Genomic DNA, 20,365 nt, shown 5'->3' with positions numbered 1-20,365 from the left:
CATGTCCTTTCTCCATCCTTCCCTCTTCTCCCACCAGTTCCAGAGCACTGAGGAAGGGATAAGCTCCTTCCATCCCCACTCACGTGGCCAAAGCCAGGCCTGCACACAGATTTGTGGGGCAAGGAAACACCAGCTGCAGAAACGCCCCTTCACACTTGTTCTGGAAGGTGAGCAAGCTCCCACTATTGTTTTGCCTTTGGAGTTCAGTGTCTGGCTCCTTTGCCTGTGCTGTGTCAGGAAGACTGGTGGAGAAGAGCTGGGGGGGGTGGGGACCAGGCTGTCCAGGGACTCTTGCCAGACCATCGCCTTTGTGTTCTAGGTGCACCCCTCGCTTTGCCGCAGTAGTTCAGCCTGAGTTACGCTGTTCAGTTGCATGTGGTGTTTCGTTTAACTCCCCAGGGAACTACCTCCTGCTTCTGAACATCAGGTTCCAGCAGGCGAGACTGCCTGGGGTTACTGAAGGCGGCACGAAGTCTCCTTTTCCTGGCAGATCAGGTTCTGGCCCCAGATCTCAACTGTACAACCAAACCACATTTAAGAAGTCATTTCCCTGTTCCTGGCTTTTAGTCCAGGTTATAACTCATAAAGCCAAAAGCATGGTTTCAGCTTGGAGATCATTTACAAGTGCTTGCTCAGCAATAGGCTGCAAATCAAAGCAGTAGCTGCCTGGGCTGCCCACACAGCTGCAGAACCAAGCGTGTTTCTTTCGAAGCGTTAGCCAAACCGTCCAGGCAAGGTGTCTCCTTATGTGGCTCTGACATGCACAGTCCAGAGCAGGTAGATGGAAACAGCCTAATTCCTCTCCGATCCCGTGTCTGGCAAGATCTTCCTGTGCAGAGTTTCCAGCCCTGCTGATGTCTGGGTGCCTCATGGCAGCTGGAGTGATGTTCCCTGGAGTGCACAGGTCACCGTGGGAAGGACTGTGGCTGTCGTGTCTCATCCTTGCTGCTATGATGTCCCTGTCCTGGGAGTGCTGCTGTGAGCCACTGGGATCGCGGGTATCGATCGGCAGCTGCATGGGCAGCCGTGCCTACTGCTCCCAGCTCGCCCCTGGCACTTGGGCTTCAGCGATAGATGGGCACTTGCATGCTCATCCCAGAGCCCTGCCACCAAACCAGGTGCGATCCCAGGCTCTGCAGACAAACAAAGTGCCTGAGGATTCCTGTAGGGCTCTTCCTACGTGCCACCAGCCAGCCCAGCTGCGCCCTCCTCCCTGTCCATAAAGAGGGGACGCACCATGCCAGCATCTGAGTTGGTCTGGAGGTATGGCGATGGCCGAGGGCAGCAGACCCCCCTTAGCGTGTCCAGCACAACTGATCTCTGGCGACAATGTACCTGCCCTGTATTTTGCGAGTCTGGTATCATTTGAAGTCTAGCGGGTTGTAATTTCTACTGCCCATTTCCAGAACATTGATGACTTACTGTTATTCCCTGGTCCTGTCACTGTTTTATTATTCCCTTCTCCCCACGTCTCTCTTGCTCTTAGCTTTTCACCTTGCTAAACCAAGGTACAAAGATAACCAAGAGTGGTAGAACAGGAGCCAAATGATTGCCTGGGGAGGAAAAGGGCAGATGACTGCCAAGAATCTACCCAGGACTGCAGCAGCTGGTGCTTGCCAGGTACAGGAGAGCTGGAGTTGGACCAAGGGGCTGGGGGAGGTGGGGGGCTCTGCAGAGGGAAAGGCTTCAGCACCCACAGGCCTTAGGCAAGACAAAACAGAGCAAGGCAGGAGCACCCTCTGCAGAGCAGCTATCAAAGCTGTTACAGTTACTGCGGGAACACAGTACCTCACCTTTGGCTTGCGCTCCAGCTCACAAAGAGGTGAGACATTCAATATTGTTATATAGTCATGGCGGTGTTACCAGTGGGTCTGGTTTATGCGAAAGGTGGTGGTGATTTTTAACACCTATCTGTTCTAATCATGCATGATCAGGTTAACATTTGGAACCAATATACATATATAGGCACACCTAAGTTTTGGTTACTAGACCAGTATAAACATCCTCTAGTACTTACCTGTACTATCTTCTTTCTAAATTAATTCTGTCCCACCCAATCATAATGTCTTACTGTCTCTCCCTCCAATCTGCGTATACCTCAGCCACATTTCACTCTGGTTTTAACTGCCACAATACTGACCACACTTAGCCTTAGTCTTTGTTTTATACCCTCCTAGATTTCTACACATGCAGTCACACAAAGCACACTGCTGAAGCAACACTATTTCTAGGCTTGAGCTGCTGCTTATCATATTGAAATCCTTCAGGGGACCACCCTCGAAGATAAACTGTGAAGACCTGTCTCAGCAGACTGCCAAAGGCTGATCTGATCTATGTATCTAGTTTATGCCTACATCACTAGATGACTTTGTAACTTTTTGCATTCTTTGCTGGCTATTTTCTGATTTAGTAAGTGTTTCGTAACTGTGGGCAACTTGGATTACTGCAAAACAAAACATAAATGAAAGAGAAAGATAATCTAACCCCTTGATCTCACATTTGAAATCCACAAACTCTTTATCAACAGCTACATTTTGCTTTCCAAGCTTTTCCTGTGCTATCCTTAATTAGAACCTAGAAAGGTTGTGCAGGACACTGGGATTCCAGCCCCCACCTGCAATTACCAGGTACAAGGCAGGAGAGGGGAAGGTCTGGTCCCTCTCCAAAGTGGGAGCAGCCAGAGCACACCCAGGTCCTGGATGTCTTCCCTGCGGCAGCGCAGTTCCCCAGGCACCCAGCTGCCTCCTACCCAGCCAGCCCAGTCCACCACCATTTCTACCTCCCTTCTGAGCCATCACCAGTTCCAGGGCCATGGAAGCCTGCCACGTCACCACCAGTCTCACCAGTGATTCCATCACCAGGAGTGCCTGGTCTGGAGCCAGGTCACACGCTCTCCCCCACCTGACCCCAGTGCAGTGGGACGTGCTTCCTACTGAGACACAGACTGGGCTACTCCACAGCACCCGTGACCTTCTCCCTGGTGGTACCTTCTTTGCAGAACCCTCCTCCTCTCTCCAGCCATTCCCAGTAAACTGGAAAATTCACTTCCCATCTTTTTCATTGCACTTTCTCCCGCCATATGCAGGACCTTCCTGGTGTATGCCTCCTCATGTGTTTCCCCCTTGAGGTGCAGCATCTGCCACCACACGCCTTCCTTTGGGCAAAAACTGGGAGGCTGGTGGAGGACAGACTGCCATCGAGTCACCTCCTTTTAATGTCCGCATCCCTTCGGCAGGTAGCTTTGTTTCCTTTTGCTACCAATGCATTTATGCAAGCCCTTTTTCTGCCTCACTAGTTTCGATGGCAGCTGAGCTCTGGCTTTGACCCTGGAGTAACATCTGTCCTTTCCTCGGCAGACAGCTGACCTCTGCTTCCACATGCTGTGAGCCAGCCTCCTGCCTTACCTGCCTCAATGCTTAGAATATTGGAATTTGTCCAGCTTGTTTAAGTATTTGACATTTTACATGTCAGTCAAGGTAAAAAACTTCATTTTGGCTGAAAAATCTTTATTCACGTAACACATCACATGAATCGCATCATGTCCCACCCTTACCCCTTTATGTATAAAATACTGGTAAAAAGTTTTTTTCCAGAGGCAAGTTAATTTCCACAGTGTCCTCTCGTGAGAGAGCAGTTCATCCCACAGCTGGAATGCTTGCTGCGCCACAGAAGCAAAGCAGCTCTGCTGAAGGAAACGCAGTCTTTCGTAAGAAAGGGAACGTTACAGAGATCTGTAGCAGCAACATGTGTAAAGCCACCAAGGTTTCAGCTCTGCCTCATTTCATGTTCGCAGGGATCTTGATCCTACCTGTGCTTCTACTATGGCACACTGCAGTGGCAGAGGCTTTGAGGGTTTTGCACTAACCATCTGACACAGTGCAAGATGCTCTTATAAATCATGTTGGACTTCACATGTAGTACAAATTTGTTTGACGTTGCACATCATCAGACTCAGTTACCCAAGTGGTTCCTTCAAGCCCCACATCTCACCTTTAGACATAGCAAACAACAAGGACACTTTGCTTACAAAAGGGAAAACAGCCTACACAAGAACAAGGAGACTCTAAAAGGGCAAAATAAACAAACAGAGAAACATGTATTAAAATGCCAAGCTAGTCTCAAAACCAGGAAAAAAAATCCAGTTCCAATTATTTTATGGCTCTGACCACAAGCCAAAAAAGGAAATAAATTGGCTGGAGTCCCACCTCAGTGTTAAGACAAACACTGCTACATCAGGTCACAACTATATAAACTTCAAACACCATCAAATGACATCCTTTAAACACTAAACCATAAAGGTGTAAAACCAAGGTGGAATTGGACCAGTTTATCAGAACAGAAAAAGATTTGCTAGGGATCCCTTACAAGGTGCCCAACTGATCTCACAGCTGCGTAGTATGCTAAATCTGTCAGATTCCATATTTAAGATAAATTTAAAGATAAATTTAGATTTAAGATTTAAAGATACAGCAAGATAGATGATCTATCACTGCAGACTTCCTCTTTTCCTTTCAATTCCCTTGTCCCTTGGGCTCAAATGAAAACCGATGCTGTACCTGGCCAGCCAATGTATTTCCTTAGGAAAGCCAAGCTGACTGAGGAACACAAAGAGCACGGAACACTTCAGAAGTGTCAAACACATCGAGAAGCACAAGACGGACAGCCAGAAGGCATGCAGCACACAGGATATTCAACAAGCACGCAGGATATTCAACAAGCACGCAGGATATTCAACAAGCACGCAGGATATTCAACAAGCACGCAGGATATTCAACAAGCACGCAGGATATTCAACAAGCACGCAGGCTTTCCTGCCTTCGTCTGCTGCCCGATAGGACTATCTAGGCATCGACAGCACCCTGGCCTCCACTGCTGTGCCCGCCGTGCAGCCGACCAGCGCTCTGGCCGCTGCCTCGCCTCCTGCCCTGGGTTCCCAGTACAAAGCTGACTGGCCTGTGACAGCTGATCAGGCTGGGTACTCGCATCTGGGCTTTAAAGCTCTGCCAAAGCACTCAAGTCCGTAACTACTTCAGTTATGCAATGGTAAAACAAGCACAGCTAAAAGCCTGTTTCACTTGCCTTATTAACCAGAACTCATTTTTTACAGTTATTAATACCATTTCTCCAAGTTTGCAACAGGCTATGTAATAAAAGCAAAGCTTACTGCAGCGAAGACAGAATGCAGAACTTGTAAATCTTACAAATTAAAAGACCCACAACCATTCCAGACAGAAAAAGAATGAGGAATTGCCAGCATTATGCCACACCATCTGAATCTGTCTGACAGTCCTGTGCCACTGTCAGACACCTGGAAACGCTCCAGACTTGTACACAAATCGGGATGGGAATGTACCTGAAGGCTGACTGAAACGGATGATACCCAAAAATCTCAGGATGGCCACTCTGAACAGAGCCCCCCCAGTCTGCAGGGAAAGGAGTACCGCATTTAAACAACGAGGCATTTCGTAACTGGTAATGTTTAAATGTGGATAGGTATCTACAACCAAGGAGATATGTCAAAGCTGGCCATCACCTCTGTGAGGTGATAGGCATGAGCATGTCTTTCACAGTAATTCTACAAAGGATAACGCAAATAACACCCTTCCCAAGGATGAGGGATGTTTACCATCCCAAGGCACGTAATTTCAGGAGACTTTAACAACAACTGATTTTAACTGAAAGGTCTATTGCCCTGATCCCCCTGTTATTCTGAATGTAAAGAACAGCAGAGAGAGCCCATTCCAGCTCCATGAACATAAAAATCACAAATCTGAACCTGAGCACAGCGAATACTTGCCCGCTTCATGGATTCAAAACCCATCAGCTACAGAGCACAAAACCCCAGCCAACCACCTCAAAAAAACAAATACACCAAGCCATGATGTGCACTAGCATTAAAAATGTCAGTTTAGTTTTCAGAGGCTGGAGTTGGTACCAGGCACAGTGAGATGACACAGGCATCGTGCATCGGACTGAAAGCAGGTAGAAGTACAGTGTTCAGCTTCCACTGGGAAGCAGCGGGGCATAAAAAGGTACCAAAACATAACTCAGATGAGATGAGAAACATTTCAACCTGAAACGGGAAGATTTGGGCTGGTTAATACTGTATGTGTAAACAAAAAAGCTAGCTGAGGTTATAACCATGCTTTAAGACCCTTCCCTCACAAACCCTTCTCCCTCCAACTGAAACAGTGAGTTTGCAGATGGGGACCCTTCACTTCCCCCCTTTTTGCACACTTACTCCGCACGAGTGTGCCTACAAACAATGCAAAATTCTCCTCAGTGGCCTTCTTCCATTGCAAAATGCAGTCATCAGGGTCACTGTCTAGCTAGCACAGGAAAGGCTCACTACATCTTACGCTCTGCCTTTGCATCCTCTTATCCCTACCTACCCAAAAGGACATTCCAACCTCACAAAAACAGCTGGGCAAAATTTTCACTTCTGCTTCCTATTTTACCAGATTCTTAAACTTGCAAACAGTAAGGTGAGAGCAGTAAAGGCTACAGTTATTTTTATAGGGCCATTCTCCCCAGGGAAATTAGATTCCCTGCATGCTTTCCACATGACATGTGGCTGAGAGTGATTTGTAAACTCTGAAGTTCACAGGAGGGGCTCATCCAAAGCAGCACTCGGAGGAAAGTACAGTTTGGAGGACAGTCCGTCTTGCTCCAAAAGACGGATCTCCTCTGGCAATAGTTCAGTAGCTCATGTCAGATACTGCACGACGAGAAACATAATTACACAAGTCAAAATCATTCCCCCAATCATGAAGTATTTATCTTGCAAGGCTCGCTTCTCAATCAGCCGCATTACTGTATTGGATAAGCCCAACATGTTGGCAACGTCCAGGATCTTCTTGTGAGTACCCTAAGAACAAAAAGACAGCAAAGAAACTATTAACCTCACGGTCCAACACTTCTTATTCCACAGTCCAAGAACATTTCATCATGAGTGGCAAGTGATGAATCCTAATCAATGGAACTTGCTATCGGCCAACACTTCCTACAAGTTAAGAAGAGATGGCCACAGGACCCTGGAAATAGGTGGATGATGAGACTAATTAATTCACACACATGAACAGGAGTGTGGTTACAAAACAATTAGTCTGGATAGAGACCCATGAAAGCGGCTCAGAGAAAAAGCACTCCCTACAGAGGCATTAAGAGTTTTTCTGGTACCTTTTAAGATAAGGGTCTAATAAAGGCTTGAAGCCTCTTGATCAGACAACCTTTCCTGCAGACCCTCCCACCCGCTGACGTACAGCGGTCACCAACAACAGATTGAAAAGGAGGTCCAGAAACAGGGGGAGGTCCAGGCATATAAAAGTGTAATTAATGCAATTTCAAGAAATCCAGAGAAGCACTAAACAAAGACTGCAGGTGCACTGCAGGCAGGCCCACACCTCGGTTTTGTTTCACTGCTGAAGCAGTTGGTATTATTAAGAATGTGGATCCCACCACATGACAGATAAACAGAGTGAGCTGCAGAACTGGAGGTACCCGGACATGAGCAGTGCAGCAGGAATGATTCTGCTTCATTTCAGGGCAACGTTCAAAGGAAACCATATGAAATACAGGCACAGAGAGGTACTGTGGGCACTGTTCGGAAGTGGATACCATCCCATTCGTACTTCAGAACAAAAGAAAACCTTGCTTGGAGAAAAGAAACCAAAATAGGAAGCTTTAAAATGAAAGCAAACAATAGGCAAGTGAAGACTCTTCAGTTCTTATAGTCCGTGGAATAATGGAATTGTACAACTAGAACAGTTAAAGCCGTGCAACCATTTGGGAATACTTGGTTCATACTTGTCTATTTATACCCAATACCCAAGAAGTTACACAGAACAGCATGCTTCCAAATTAACCCATTTATCTTTGTAAGATGTCTTTATGCTAGCTGCTTCTGCCAGATCTGTCATCAGGCAACAGTCTTTGATAGTTTAAGAAAAGCTAGGCTAAGGGGAAAAGGAACATGAACAGATGTTTTCTCATCTGGAGTGAGAAGAAATATCCCCCTGAAAACATAAGAACATGATGCTCCCAAAAACACCTTACTATCTTACTATCAGTAGCAGTGGGCATAGACTCACTAACAACTTTACTATTACAGTTCTGACCCGAAGTATGCTTGACTTGCTACAAGCTGGCAGCTGAGACAAGGCACACTGACATTTGCAGAAGGCCCATCATGATCTAATAGGAATCCAGGCACATTACTGCAATCGTAACTAGCGAAAGAAGCAAGACAGGACTATTGACTACAACGAGAAGTAGTATTTCCTCTCCATCTCTTTGAAGCAGCATGCCCTGCAAGTGTTCCTTCATCTTATTTGCCAGCCGTGGTTAAGTTCTCCTGACTTACGATGTATGCACTGCCTTTTGTCGCTGCTCTGAGTGATGTCCATCTGAGTCAACGTCTATCTGCAAGCTAGCTATTACTTCCCATTCTTCACTTTAAAAAAAACCCAAAACCCAAACAAAATGTAGGAGAATAAAACATAACATTCAGCACACCAGATACTAACCAACAGGCAGGTGAAGACTGCTAGGTCATCCAGCTACAAAAAGAGCTTAAAGATGTTCCTAGTAAGATGATAACATGTTAAGATTGCAGGTTTAGTTAAAATGGAGTTTGGGCCCTTCCCAGCATTCTCAGCTTGAAGCACTGTAGTGAAACAAACCTGTGTATTTATTTTACTTAGCCTGGTCATCACAAACACAGAAAAATGTGGGGTCTTTTTGGTAAAAAATGATGCCCCCACCTTCAATGTCACTCTCTGGTCCCTCAGCCCCTGAAGGATGTTGGTCCCACTGCCAATAAGATCATCCATGCCACGATGGGCATTCTGGAGGGATTCATTAAACTGTAATGTTTCGTCGATCGGTATGGTGGTGTCAGAGTCCTGTAGGGGAAACGCAGGGTCTTGGTTACCTTGCCTGCTCACTCATACTGCCCACACATAAGTTAGATCCAGAAAAAGAACATGCAGAAACAAATGTGGCAAAAGCTTGACAGGACTTGAAGGATTATGTTTTAAACATTTTTTCATAAGGGTATTAAACAAGGATATTAAACACAACATTAATATTTGAGTAAAAAAGTAATTTAGAGAAGCCTACAGGAAGCGAGCCAAAAGGCAAAGTTGATCAGCTGTTCAACTGCAGTTAGATCTCAAAGGATAAAAAATTAGATTAAAAGCAGATAATTTTTCATAATCTCAGTTCATGATATATGTAGGAAAGGGTATTACAAGAGAGAACATCAAAACTAACAGAAGGTGTTTAACAAGGAGTCATTTGATTATGGCAAGTGAAAGACGTTTGGAAGACTTTAATATCACATTTCTAAGTGACAAAAGGCCTGCAAAACACAGTGTCTGGGAGACTACATTCTGTGAATTCACAACATGGTGCAAATTTCTTCTAGTGAAGGCAAACAGCCATGAACCTAGTTCCCTGACGGTCTGACTCATTCAACACCCAAGGCCTTATCTAAAAAACAAATTACAAATAAGTAAAGTTTTTCCAGAGAAGATGCATTAGCTCAACCAGAAGCTATGGATCTTGAAATGGAAATAACTGGATTTTGTAATCTGGACTGCACAAGAGGTCAGAGGATGTGATCACTTCTGTCTTTCAAAGGCCTCCAGTTTAATCTTCTCTGGACACCATTCCATCGAGAAAGTCAAGATAATAGCTCGTCCTTTTACGAACAGGAATCATGACATTGGTAAGAGGCAAGTGTGGAAACGCTGGCTTACCTGCTTCCATGTGCTCAGAACAAGAACTATCAAAATGTAGAATTCTTATTTAGGGCAGAAGATGGTTAATACCCTACATCTGACTATCAGCTGTAGGTTACAAGCATGTAGGATCACCAAACTTGCTTTGAGTAGACTCTGGGGATTGTTTTAAAAAAAGTGTCAATATGGGAATGACATGTACAATCCAGTGTCAGATGTTATCCTGCCTAGGCAAGTATTCTGCTTACTGTAAAATGAAGAATAAAGGACAGACCTGTCAGCAATTGTAGGGTCAAAGTCACTGGATGAAGAAGCTGTGACAGCATACACATCTCTCTGAGCAAATGTTAATGAAGCACTAAGGTTGAAACAAGTGTCTTGTCTTACATGAGTTTGCAGAACAGAAGCACTTGGATTTGCAGCTGAATGGCTATTACTCGAAATATTATTAAACTTCAAATCAGCAGGGATTCCATTTCCTGTACAAGGAGCTTGTAGGGGTTGGTTGTTTATTTTTTGTACACCACCAGGTAGCAAGAAAAATATCAAAGTAGATTTTTGACCCTCCTCACAAGGAGACTAGATAGCATCATATTCTTCATTTGTTGTTAGGGGGTTTCTCCAGAATGACACAAAGGAAGCTTTAAAGATAAAGACCATATTTATCTCCGAATCAAGCAAAACGTTCAGAACACTGCTACAGCTTTCAAAAGTTGGTATGTATGTTACAGTGACTTACTCAGGATGTTTACATGCTCAGCTGACATTTCCCTTTAATAGAATAGAGTAGTATATAAACAGAAACTGTGTAAACTTCTAACCAAAACAGACAGGCCATAAACTGACAAATAAATCATCATATTCCTATTAAAAGGTCCTTCTACCCTAAAAGTCACATTTTTGTAATGAGTTAAAAGAAATACAATATAACCACGCTTTTTTTGTTTCATCCTGAGACACCTTTCAACATCTAACGGAGAAAAAAAAAATCCACCATTTATTTTGCATCTGCAAGCCTGCTACTGCTTTTCAGAACTGTTCCCCTTACACGTTTTATATCTGTGCAAGAAGTTTTCCTTTAGGAAAAATTCTTCATATTTGCAGAGGAACACAATGGTGTTTTGAAAATAAGTTTCAAATGTCAGTGTTCCTCTGAAGTCAACTCTTGTTTATAATTTTGAAAATGCTAGCTGCCATCCTTCCGTTAGGCTTTGGGAAGTGCACTGAACTCCCCAAGTCTCAAAAAAACCAGGACCGCTCACATTCATTCTTTCCCTAACAGTGAATGACAACACAGATAACGAACATTAGGTTATATGCCTTTAACAAAAAAGAAAAAAAAAGAAAAAACCCACCAAACAAAATCTAAAACAAACGAAAAAGCCTAGCTTTTGGGTTACAAAAAGGTGAAATCTGAAAGCAGACCTACATTATTCAGAGCAAAATTCCTCTAGGAACTTACACTGGGGGGACTTCCCAGCAGAGGATCTAAGAATTAACAAGAACAGGTGGAAACACATTCCTGTTACTAAAAACTTTTGAATCATTTATAGGTAAAAAGCAAGGGTTTTTTTCCCAGCTGTGTGATTTATATTTGAACAAATTAAAGCTTGCTGACATCTACTGACAGTAGGGTGTATAAAAGCCAGACATTTTACAAATCTCATGATTTGACAAAGACTTTTGACACAAATCCAAGTAAAATGTATACTTTGGTACCTACCTCATTCATCCTTTTGCAAAACTGCTATATAAATTCAGGCAGAGCTGCACTGGATAAAATAGGAACAGCAGTTTCTGGAGCCTTTTACTACTACTTCTTAATAGCCCTATTTTTCCTCATGAGAGAGTTGTTCTTTTTCAACACATATTGTTATTCTTTTCTATCAGTACTCTGCATCTCACAGCAGCAATCTGAGAGCCATCCTTTCATCTTGCCTGAAACTACTCTGAAAGACTATGTCTCCTAGAAGACAGAGAACTAAAATAAAGAATATTTACATTAGTAGTGAATGTACGTGCAAGCAACTCTTCTCGCTGTCGCTCCTGCTGCTCCCGGATGTAACGGCGATGTTGAAAGTTCCTCAGAGCTGTCTGCAGATGCTGAACATCATACTTCAGCTGGTCAACTCGGCTAGAAAAAAATCAACAACAGGAAGACATTCCCAGGGATAAAAATAGAATTCTTTTCCAGCATTTTTTTTGTATGAACAATGAAGCATTATAAATTAACAGTGACAAATACTAAAGACTGAAGGGTTCTACTTATCTAGAACATAAAGGTAATTCAATTTTAGGCGTCTATTCAGACCTAGATGTTCCATGCCTTGTTTTTCTACTAAACAGGTGATTATTTAACTGGAGGCTAATGACAGAATGTGAAGCACAATTCTTGAGCTCTCTTGGACATTCTACCCCACGACTAGTTTTTTCAGGAGTTATATATGTATATATTCCTCATTTACCACAGATTTGGAAAGATAGTAGGATTCTATGACCTCCATTCACATAAAAGGTTATGCTTTCAAGTTTCATTAATTAGCACCACGGTCTTAAGTTTGAGTTTTTATTATAAGGAGCTTAAAACTCAGCCGGCAATACAGGAGATGCCTCCATTAAGCTAAAAAACAAGTAATGTCCAGAACTCCGTTGTCAACGATGAAATGACTGATTACTATGAAGAAAGCCTAGATGACTATTTCAGATATTGACCTCTATAGTACAGGCGACATGAAATCCATCCCTAGCATCTACAAAGACATTCTGGGACTAAACATTAATGGTAGAGTCACAGAATGAATAAGAACAGGAAGTCCCAAGGTCTCTGATCCAACCTGCTGCTCAAACCAGCACTCACTTTAGGAACTTCCTTGTTTTCGTCACCAACATCTAGGAAAACGTTCCAGAGAAAATGACACCAACTGAAGTAATTTTACTCCTTACCTACACAAATGCCATATAGAGTAGAAAATTTTTTAAAGCATTCAAGTGCCATGTTCTGCTCATCTCAGAAAAGAGCCATTAATCCAGGTCCATCACCCCTCTGTGGTTAAATGCAGGAAAGTGGTTTTGCCTCTGTGCCTCAATTTTGCTACTATAGAGCACAAAGGTAAGTTATGCAAGGTATAAATGTTTCTCACTCAAATCAAAAGGCAAACAGCTTCAATAAATTTAATGAAAATAATTACAAAGATTACACTACACTATCATAGCAAAGAAGGTGAACTTACAGTTTAGCATTCTGTCGCTTACTGGGAGGTTCTTTGCTGGACAGGATTTCCAGACGTTCCAAGTTGCTGAATATATTGTCTATTCTTGCCTGAATCTCATTTTCTACTACTGCAAGGAAATAAAAATGTAATTTGGTTTGAATTAAAGAACTGCAATCTGAGTGATGGTAAAAGCTCAAAAGCATTCAAACCAGTATTTAAAACCCAACAGATACAAATCCTTACTGGATTAAAAAATAAATAAATCGGATAACTGAGAACATATAATGAAAAGCCACTTCTTTAACTCGGTCATAAGAGACTCTTAAGTTTCCCTTCTCCTCTGAGAAGGGAGCTAGAAAAGCCCCTGCTCTTTCAAGGTATCTGAGCCTTTCCCCACCAGCTCCATGTATTAGGATTTAAAGCTCCCACACTCCCCCTGCAGCCCCTTCCTGTTCCCTCGGCAGGATTTGCTCACGCAGGCTAATAGCCGAGATGATTCTCACAACAACGGCGATTCAAACCTCTGAAAACTGTTAACGCAGAGTTAATAATATACATCATCCATACCTATAGCAGGGGAAACTAACAGAGCATGGGAAGGATTCAGAGTTGACAGGAATTGGCAGACTGGACAGACTGCTCAGAAAGACATGGCCAAAACAGGGCTGAAGCCCTTCCAAGTGGGAAAACAAGGCCACAAAGAACTGCCTCTGTAATCATTTACATTGCCGTTGCTTCTGATAACCTGCATAGAAACAGCAGAGGGGCAACAGTACACGCCACAAAGTCATAAACACTTTAATGAGGTGGATACTGATACAACTTACTGTAGTAGTCGTACAGCAAAACTCAGTACGAGCCACAACCCCTTCCTCATTTGACAACCACGTTTTCTAACCATGTCACAATCCAGCATTTCACAACTTAGAATTGCACAAAAGGGGGAAAGACAGGAGGCACTATTAATTGTCTGACATTCTTGTGTTCAAAGAGGGTGAGCTGTAAGGCTGAAGGCACGCACCCTCCAGAGCACATCCAGACTCTGAGTATAGAGGACAGAAGCATCGTCACGTCTGCGCAGCCATGAGGACAGTCCTGAAGTCTCAGACTGCCGTGGTCAGACAGCAGAAATAATCACCAAGTCCTACAGACACCTCTGTAAAGTTCTTACTTTGCATTTAGACTGAAGAGGTATACAGGAAAGCATTACTAACCAACTTCTAACTACTCCACAGTACCGCAGGACTTTCCAGAAAATCACATGCAGCAGAATCCAGGAAAACAAACAGCACACACAACCCCTTTTCTTTGCCCTTCGATCTCACAGAGTAACTAACTCACGTATATAGACACAACTCAATCGAATCATCCCAATTCATCTCTCCATCATTTGGTACAGCTAAACTTAACAGAAAAGCAACCAAGAGAGCAGACAGGTAATTACGTCAGCTTTTGCTAGTCCGAACAACAGTATTACTACCTTGATCATCTTACACTTTTCTCAGCAAGAAAAGATTATTTGCCCAAAGTCGGAAAAGGAAAGCTGCAATAGAAAGTCTGATTTCCTGGCTCCTATTCCTGCTCTTCAGCCAAGAGATAATCCTTTTCCCCATAAATTCTGCAATAATATCTAGAGCACATATCTGTATCTTTACATATATAGACAAACAGTACATTCATTTATTGACTGTATGAGATGGCACATAATCCTATCTCTTGAAATGGTCTCAAGTAGCAGAGGCAAGATGGAAAATTACACTAATTTTCAAGAGGTTCCAAAATCACATCCAGTGAACAGCAGTCCGGAAAGTCTACACAAGCCATTATTTTTTGATAGCAAAATTATCATGGCCCTTTCTACAGTGAAATCATGCTTCACAAATACATTTAGGGTAACAGAAGTCAGCAAACGTCAATGCAGTGTCCTTTCACTTCAGAAGCTCCTGATGAGGCCCATTAGCAATTACTCACACGGTAATTAAGGCTTCAAACACAGGTCCAAAATACATTTGCCAATCCTGCACTGGGGTAAAAAGTCCTGTCAAAATATATCATTTTATTACAGTCATTTTATTACCACGGGGTTATAGTCCAAATTTACTGAAGCAATTTCAGACTTAACTGTCCTACATATTTCTCACAAGCCGATGGAATTACAGGTTCTGACTCTGATGCACGCAGAAACTATCAGAACCACCCTGCTTAAATTCCTGCACACCAAATCACATGCATTTTCCCCAGAAACTGGACTAAGCATCTTTTGGGGAAGACTGCCAATTAGTGGATGCTTAAGGAATAGCAAAATAACAGGACAGATAGACAATCACAAGTCTCAGTTTTCTGAGCTCCTAAAAAACTGGCCCGGTGATGTTCTGAATCTGCAGTTCTGTCCACACCAGTGTGTTCTTGATACCTCCACAAATGCATCAACGTGGAGGTTTTTAACCCGTTTATGTTGAAGGCCTCCACAGTACAGCCTGACAATGAGTTCCAAAAACTATCTTGCATTCCCACACCAAGACATTGTAGAAGCATGTACAGTAAAAGTTATTTGTCAATTAAAGAATTAAAACTGAGAGATGATTTGAAATAAATCCTTTTTCTGTCTTTTCCACTCTGTCCTTCATATAAAACATCACCTTATTGAAGTGAAATAGTAAAATAATTTTAATGCATTCCAAATCAGTGATGTGTCTCACCAGCTGATCACAATGACTAAAGAGCCATTTTGTTCTAGTAAGACAAAGCACAAAAGGTTAAAGTAACAAGCTAAATCAAATCAGTACTGAAGTGGGACTTTTATTACTGATTAATTACTTACAGTGTACTGACTCCTTGTCTGAAGTCTCCAGGCGCCCCATGTAAGACTGGACCTCGTGGACTTGCCTATCAAGAGACAGAGTAAATTAACAGGAGAAGTCAGTTACCAGCTATAAAACAAATAATTTTTCAATACCTCACTTTTCAGCTTCTTTTACTTAAAAGTACTTTTTAGAACAAAATAGGAATCAGCTACATGGTATTCAGTGTGTACAGCCCATCACTGAACACAAAAAAACAACTAAATTTTTCAGTATGAAGAAAGCTGTACTTTCACTTAATATGCACAGACAAAATAACTTTCAGTTTAAAACCAACAATCAAGGTGAAAGGGCTTTTCTTCTTCAAAGCTTTCCAGTCCAGTTCTAGGTTCCTTTTTGTATTTATAACCTGACCTGCCATTAGAATCTACCTACTCCGAGACAACCACGGAGACAAGATTTCAGATTCACAGCAGGAACTCACAAGCGATAAGCACAGCAGAGGCAAAATCTGACTGGGAGAAGAGCTGGTAAAAGTGAGACCTTAATAATAGATCTGCGGTGAAATACTACCTACATACACCACTCAAGTCAAGAGTGCAGATGAGACACCATACCTTTATGTCATGGCATAAACAGGTAGTACACATCTTCAACACTAAACAGAGGTTTTGTCCCTCCCTTCTCAAAAAGAAAACAGAAGCACTGGCAAAGGCTCAGAGAAGGACAATAAAGATTATTAAAGTACCAAACAGCTTTTATACAAGAAACAGTTGTTCAGTCTGGACTGGAGATGATAGCAGGGAGATATCCTAGAGCACAAAAGACGGTGAATAAGGAATGATTTTCACTGTCTTTTACAACATATGAATTACAGAAACATCAAATGAAATTACAAGCTTAAAATTGAAGAGAAGGAACTCCTGTTGCTGGACAAAGAGTGGCAAAAGAAAACAACAAAAAAGCAACAACAAACCCCAGACACTGACAGTTGTTAAATTTTTCTGCTTCAAGAACCCCAACGACTCACGTTTCTGGGAGACTGGGACGGTATTCAACAAAAGCATTGTGCATGTTTGCCCATTTTTTACTGTTTCCTAGAGCTCTGCAGTTAGGCAATGCTGCGCACACACTGGGACAGGCAGACCTCTGGTCATACCTGGTGTGAACAATCTCACAGCAGCTGGGATTCAGACTTCAAGTTACAAAAACACCATGACCATTTTTCAAAACATTTTAAGAGATCATAATTTTGGTCACATTAGTGACTCTTTTTCTGGTGTATGTACCATTTGATAACTACAGCACAAACGTTTATAAAGCCAGATCTCTGAAACCAGGTTACCTGACAGAGTAATACAACACTTACTCTTCAGTTATTACATGAGACTTTTTAATAACTATCAGGGCTATCTTCCAAATCATGACACTGTGCTGCTAAGGAGATCACCGAGTATGTCATAAGCCCTGCATTACTTGGAATTAACTAGAGAGCAAATTCAACATCCAGTATCTTGCAACCCATACTTGTTCTATAGTTCTGTTTTCAGTTTCCCTAGGACGCCCCTAACAGCCTGAGACTTGCGTTGCTCTTAAAATGCCTGTTTAGAATCCCAGGCGTAGGAGGCAAATCAGACCATGTGCAACAGGCTCAGAAAAACTACCTCGCACTCACCAGGACTCTTCCCAGGCCAGAAAATACAGTAAGTCTGAGGAAAAGGTGGGAGGAGTTTAAAACTTCAAGGTATCCCCAGACTGACAGCAAACTGCAACAAAACCAGAACTCGGTGACTACAATCCCCAGAGAACCTGCGGGTGCCCCATCCCTGGAAGTGTCCAAGGTCAGGCTGTATGGCGCTTGGAGCAACCTGGTCCGGCGATAGATGTCCCTGACCGCGGCTGAGGATGGACCGGGTGGTCTCTCAAGGTGCTTCCAACCCATTTTATGATTGCAAAATAAGGCAATATGGAAACAGGAACAAGACAAGATTATTCCCCTTATCAATAAGTTACTATTACGGGTATGCATTTCTAGGTCAAGAGCAGGATTGCCCGCTCCTCCCTACAGGGTCACTCTGTATCTTTATTCAAGGAGGGTCTCTTACCACAGCACCTCCTTCAACAGAGCTCAACAAAGAACCCCGTTACCACAAAAAATTGAAATATTTGGATTAACTGTCTCCTTCGACCTCCTTCCCACAAGTTACTCTGTATCACCCAGGGCTGCAAGATTTTTCACCTTATTTTGCAATTTCCATACCACTTCCACCTCATGGGATCAGCATTATCAGCAAAACGGAGCGGTTTTACCGTCAGGGAATCACACGTTTCCTGAGGTCGTTTAAATTGTGTCTGCTAACCATCTCAAAACCCCTGCTGCCATAAAGCCCCTGCTAAATTACTACGCCTTACACGTACGTACACTGAATAAAACATAAGCACTGGCTTCCAGCGGCCACTTGCAATGCGGAGCTGTAGGAGCCCGAGGCGAGCAGGCCCGGCTCGCCTGCGCACTGACGTGGCCGGCAGCCGCTGGGCCCGGCCCCCTCGGCCAGGCCTTTACCTGCACGGCTGACAGCCCCAGGCAGCGCCCCGCCGCGCCAGCCGCGACTTCTGGGGTGTTTTTTCACAGGGAAAAGCTCCGGAAGGGCGCTGCGAGCGCGGCGGGCCCAGCAGCGTCCGCCCTCCCCCTACACCCCCGCAAAGTCCGCGGCCGGGCCCGGCTTCCCGCGGGGGCTCAGCGCCCTGCAGCCGCCCCGTCACCCCACGCACTTGTTGGTCTGGTGGTAGAGCCCCTCCATCGCGGCGCCGTGGCCCGCCCGGCCCCGCTCCGCCGCCCACGTCGCCGCCGTCCGCTTCCGGCCCCGCCGACTTCCGCTTCCGCCGGCCGCGGCCACTTCCCGCCGCCGCCTCCTGCTCAGGCACCTGCGCTGCCGCGAGGGGGCGCTGCCGCCCCGCCGGGGCGGGGGCCGTGGCCGGGCTCCCGGGCTGTGTGGGCGGGGCTCGCGCCGTTGGCCTCCGCCTGGCACCGGCCGGGTCGCCCCGGTGGCCGCGTCAAGCGGGGGTTGCGCCTGGCCCGCGCCCGGCCTCGTGGCCTCCGCACCCCCTCCCCCCCTCCCGGAGAGCGGCGCGGCCGGAGGGCGCCCGAGCCGGGCCACGGCTCCCGCGGGGGGGGGTGGGTGTCCCGCGGAAGTGCCCCCGGCCAGGCTGGACGGGGCTTGAGCGACCCGGTGGAGCAGATGTCCCTTCCACTGCGCGGGGTTTGGGCTGGGTGACCTTGGAAGGCCCCTCCAACCCAACCCGGGTGCCCGCAGTGCGAAGGAGCCCCGCGCTCGGTGCGGGTGGCGGCTGCCGGGGCTACCCTCGGCCACGCGAACTGCGACCGCTCCGCAGCGTCACGTCACGGAACGGTTGGAGCTGAGGGGACCTTACAGCACATCTAGTGCCAGCCCAGCCCCCTGCTGGAATTCTGTGGTTGCCGAGGCCCCCTCTAAGTACCAGAGGCCACTCTGAGGTCTCCCCAGAGCCTTCCCCAGGCTGAAGGATGCCAGCTCTCTCAGCCTGTCCGCACAGGAGAGGTGCTCCAGCCCCGATCATCTTCATGGCCTCCTCTGGACCTGCTCGAGCAGGTCCCTGTCTATCGTACACCGAGTGCCCCAGAGCTGAGCACAGTGCTCCCGGGGGGGGTCTCTAGAAGTCTGGTCATCTCTAGAAGTCATGGTGACTAGTGCACATGGAGATGCAGACACTGAGCGGGAAGTGAAACGTACCCTACATCTCAGCAACCCTTCCAAAAGAGCTATTCCAGCTCTTTGACCACCATTACCACCTTGTCTGAATCTTGCCTAGCTGTCCCGTTCAGTCTTTCCTTTCCATAAAACTGCTTTTAACTCCAAAGGCTTGTTCACAAGTGGTCGTGGTCAGCTCACAGCATCCATTGTGCAAACAGCTTTCTTTTCTTAATAATCCTGGGTTTTCCGCTTACCTTCAGCTGCACTACATTCCCTACGACAGGTTATCACCCATTCACCGTGTAGCAGCAGGTTCCTCTGTCATTTTTTCCAGGGCTGGCAGTTCAGGCCATGCTCTGGGGCTGCCTGAAAGGCTGCTTCCAGTTAGCTCATCTGTGCTCAGTTGTTTCAACCAGGTAATCTTGAAGCCACCGCTGCTTCCTGTATGTGCTGGACTACAAAATCTAACATGTTTTATGGTCATAGTCTGCTGAGCCACCTGAACTCCTGCAACCTTTTAACTGTGTAGGAGAACCAAGGAGTACGTGGAGTATCAAAAAAAGGGTAGTCACTGAGCATCATACAGGTATACATGAGTGAAATAACCACATATTTTTAATTAATGAGAGATTCTTGTTCCTATGGATCCATCCCTGGCATCTTAAATTGATGCGTGAAACTTTCTTTGTCTGCCCTGCCCTGCCATGCAGCAGGTCTGGCAAATTATTATCCCCTGGATGTCTAATAGTAACTTGAGCCACAGAAATCACATCAGCCTAAGAATAAACAGTGTATCAATAAAAAACATTAACTGCAGCAGTAAAAAATACATTCACTCCTCGTTCTTTGCTCTCCCTTATTTGAGTAGTTATACCCTG

The 20,365-nt window shown here is 44.9% G+C and overlaps 1 protein-coding gene across 3 annotated transcripts; it reads right to left on the bottom strand.

Moving 5' to 3' along the window:
- Positions 1 to 3,489: 3,489 nt before the first annotated feature.
- On the bottom strand, positions 3,490 to 18,627 carry GOSR2 (golgi SNAP receptor complex member 2). Of its 3 annotated transcripts, XM_027783066.2 has the most exons (7): positions 18,529 to 18,623; positions 15,777 to 15,841; positions 12,974 to 13,082; positions 11,745 to 11,877; positions 8,763 to 8,903; positions 8,526 to 8,681; positions 6,730 to 6,868 (listed from the first exon to the last, which is right to left on the bottom strand). In XM_027783066.2, the coding sequence occupies exons 1-6, from the start codon at positions 18,555 to 18,557 to the stop codon at positions 8,559 to 8,561; spliced, it is 600 nt and encodes a 199-aa protein (XP_027638867.2). In that variant the 5' UTR covers positions 18,558 to 18,623; the 3' UTR covers positions 6,730 to 6,868; positions 8,526 to 8,558. The 3 variants fall into 3 exon arrangements, with proteins under 3 accessions (XP_013152642.1, XP_005234965.1, XP_027638867.2); XM_005234908.4 differs by lacking the exon at positions 8,526 to 8,681 and having other exon boundaries at positions 6,498 to 6,868; positions 18,529 to 18,627; XM_013297188.3 differs by lacking the exons at positions 8,526 to 8,681; positions 8,763 to 8,903 and having other exon boundaries at positions 3,490 to 6,868.
- Between the last annotated feature and the right edge of the window lie 1,738 nt (positions 18,628 to 20,365).

Source organism: Falco peregrinus, chromosome 18, assembly GCF_023634155.1.
Source record: "Falco peregrinus isolate bFalPer1 chromosome 18, bFalPer1.pri, whole genome shotgun sequence".
NCBI lineage: Eukaryota > Metazoa > Chordata > Aves > Falconiformes > Falconidae > Falco > Falco peregrinus.
Note: the sequence above shows the minus strand (reverse complement) of the source record. Positions and strands in the feature narration are given on the sequence as shown.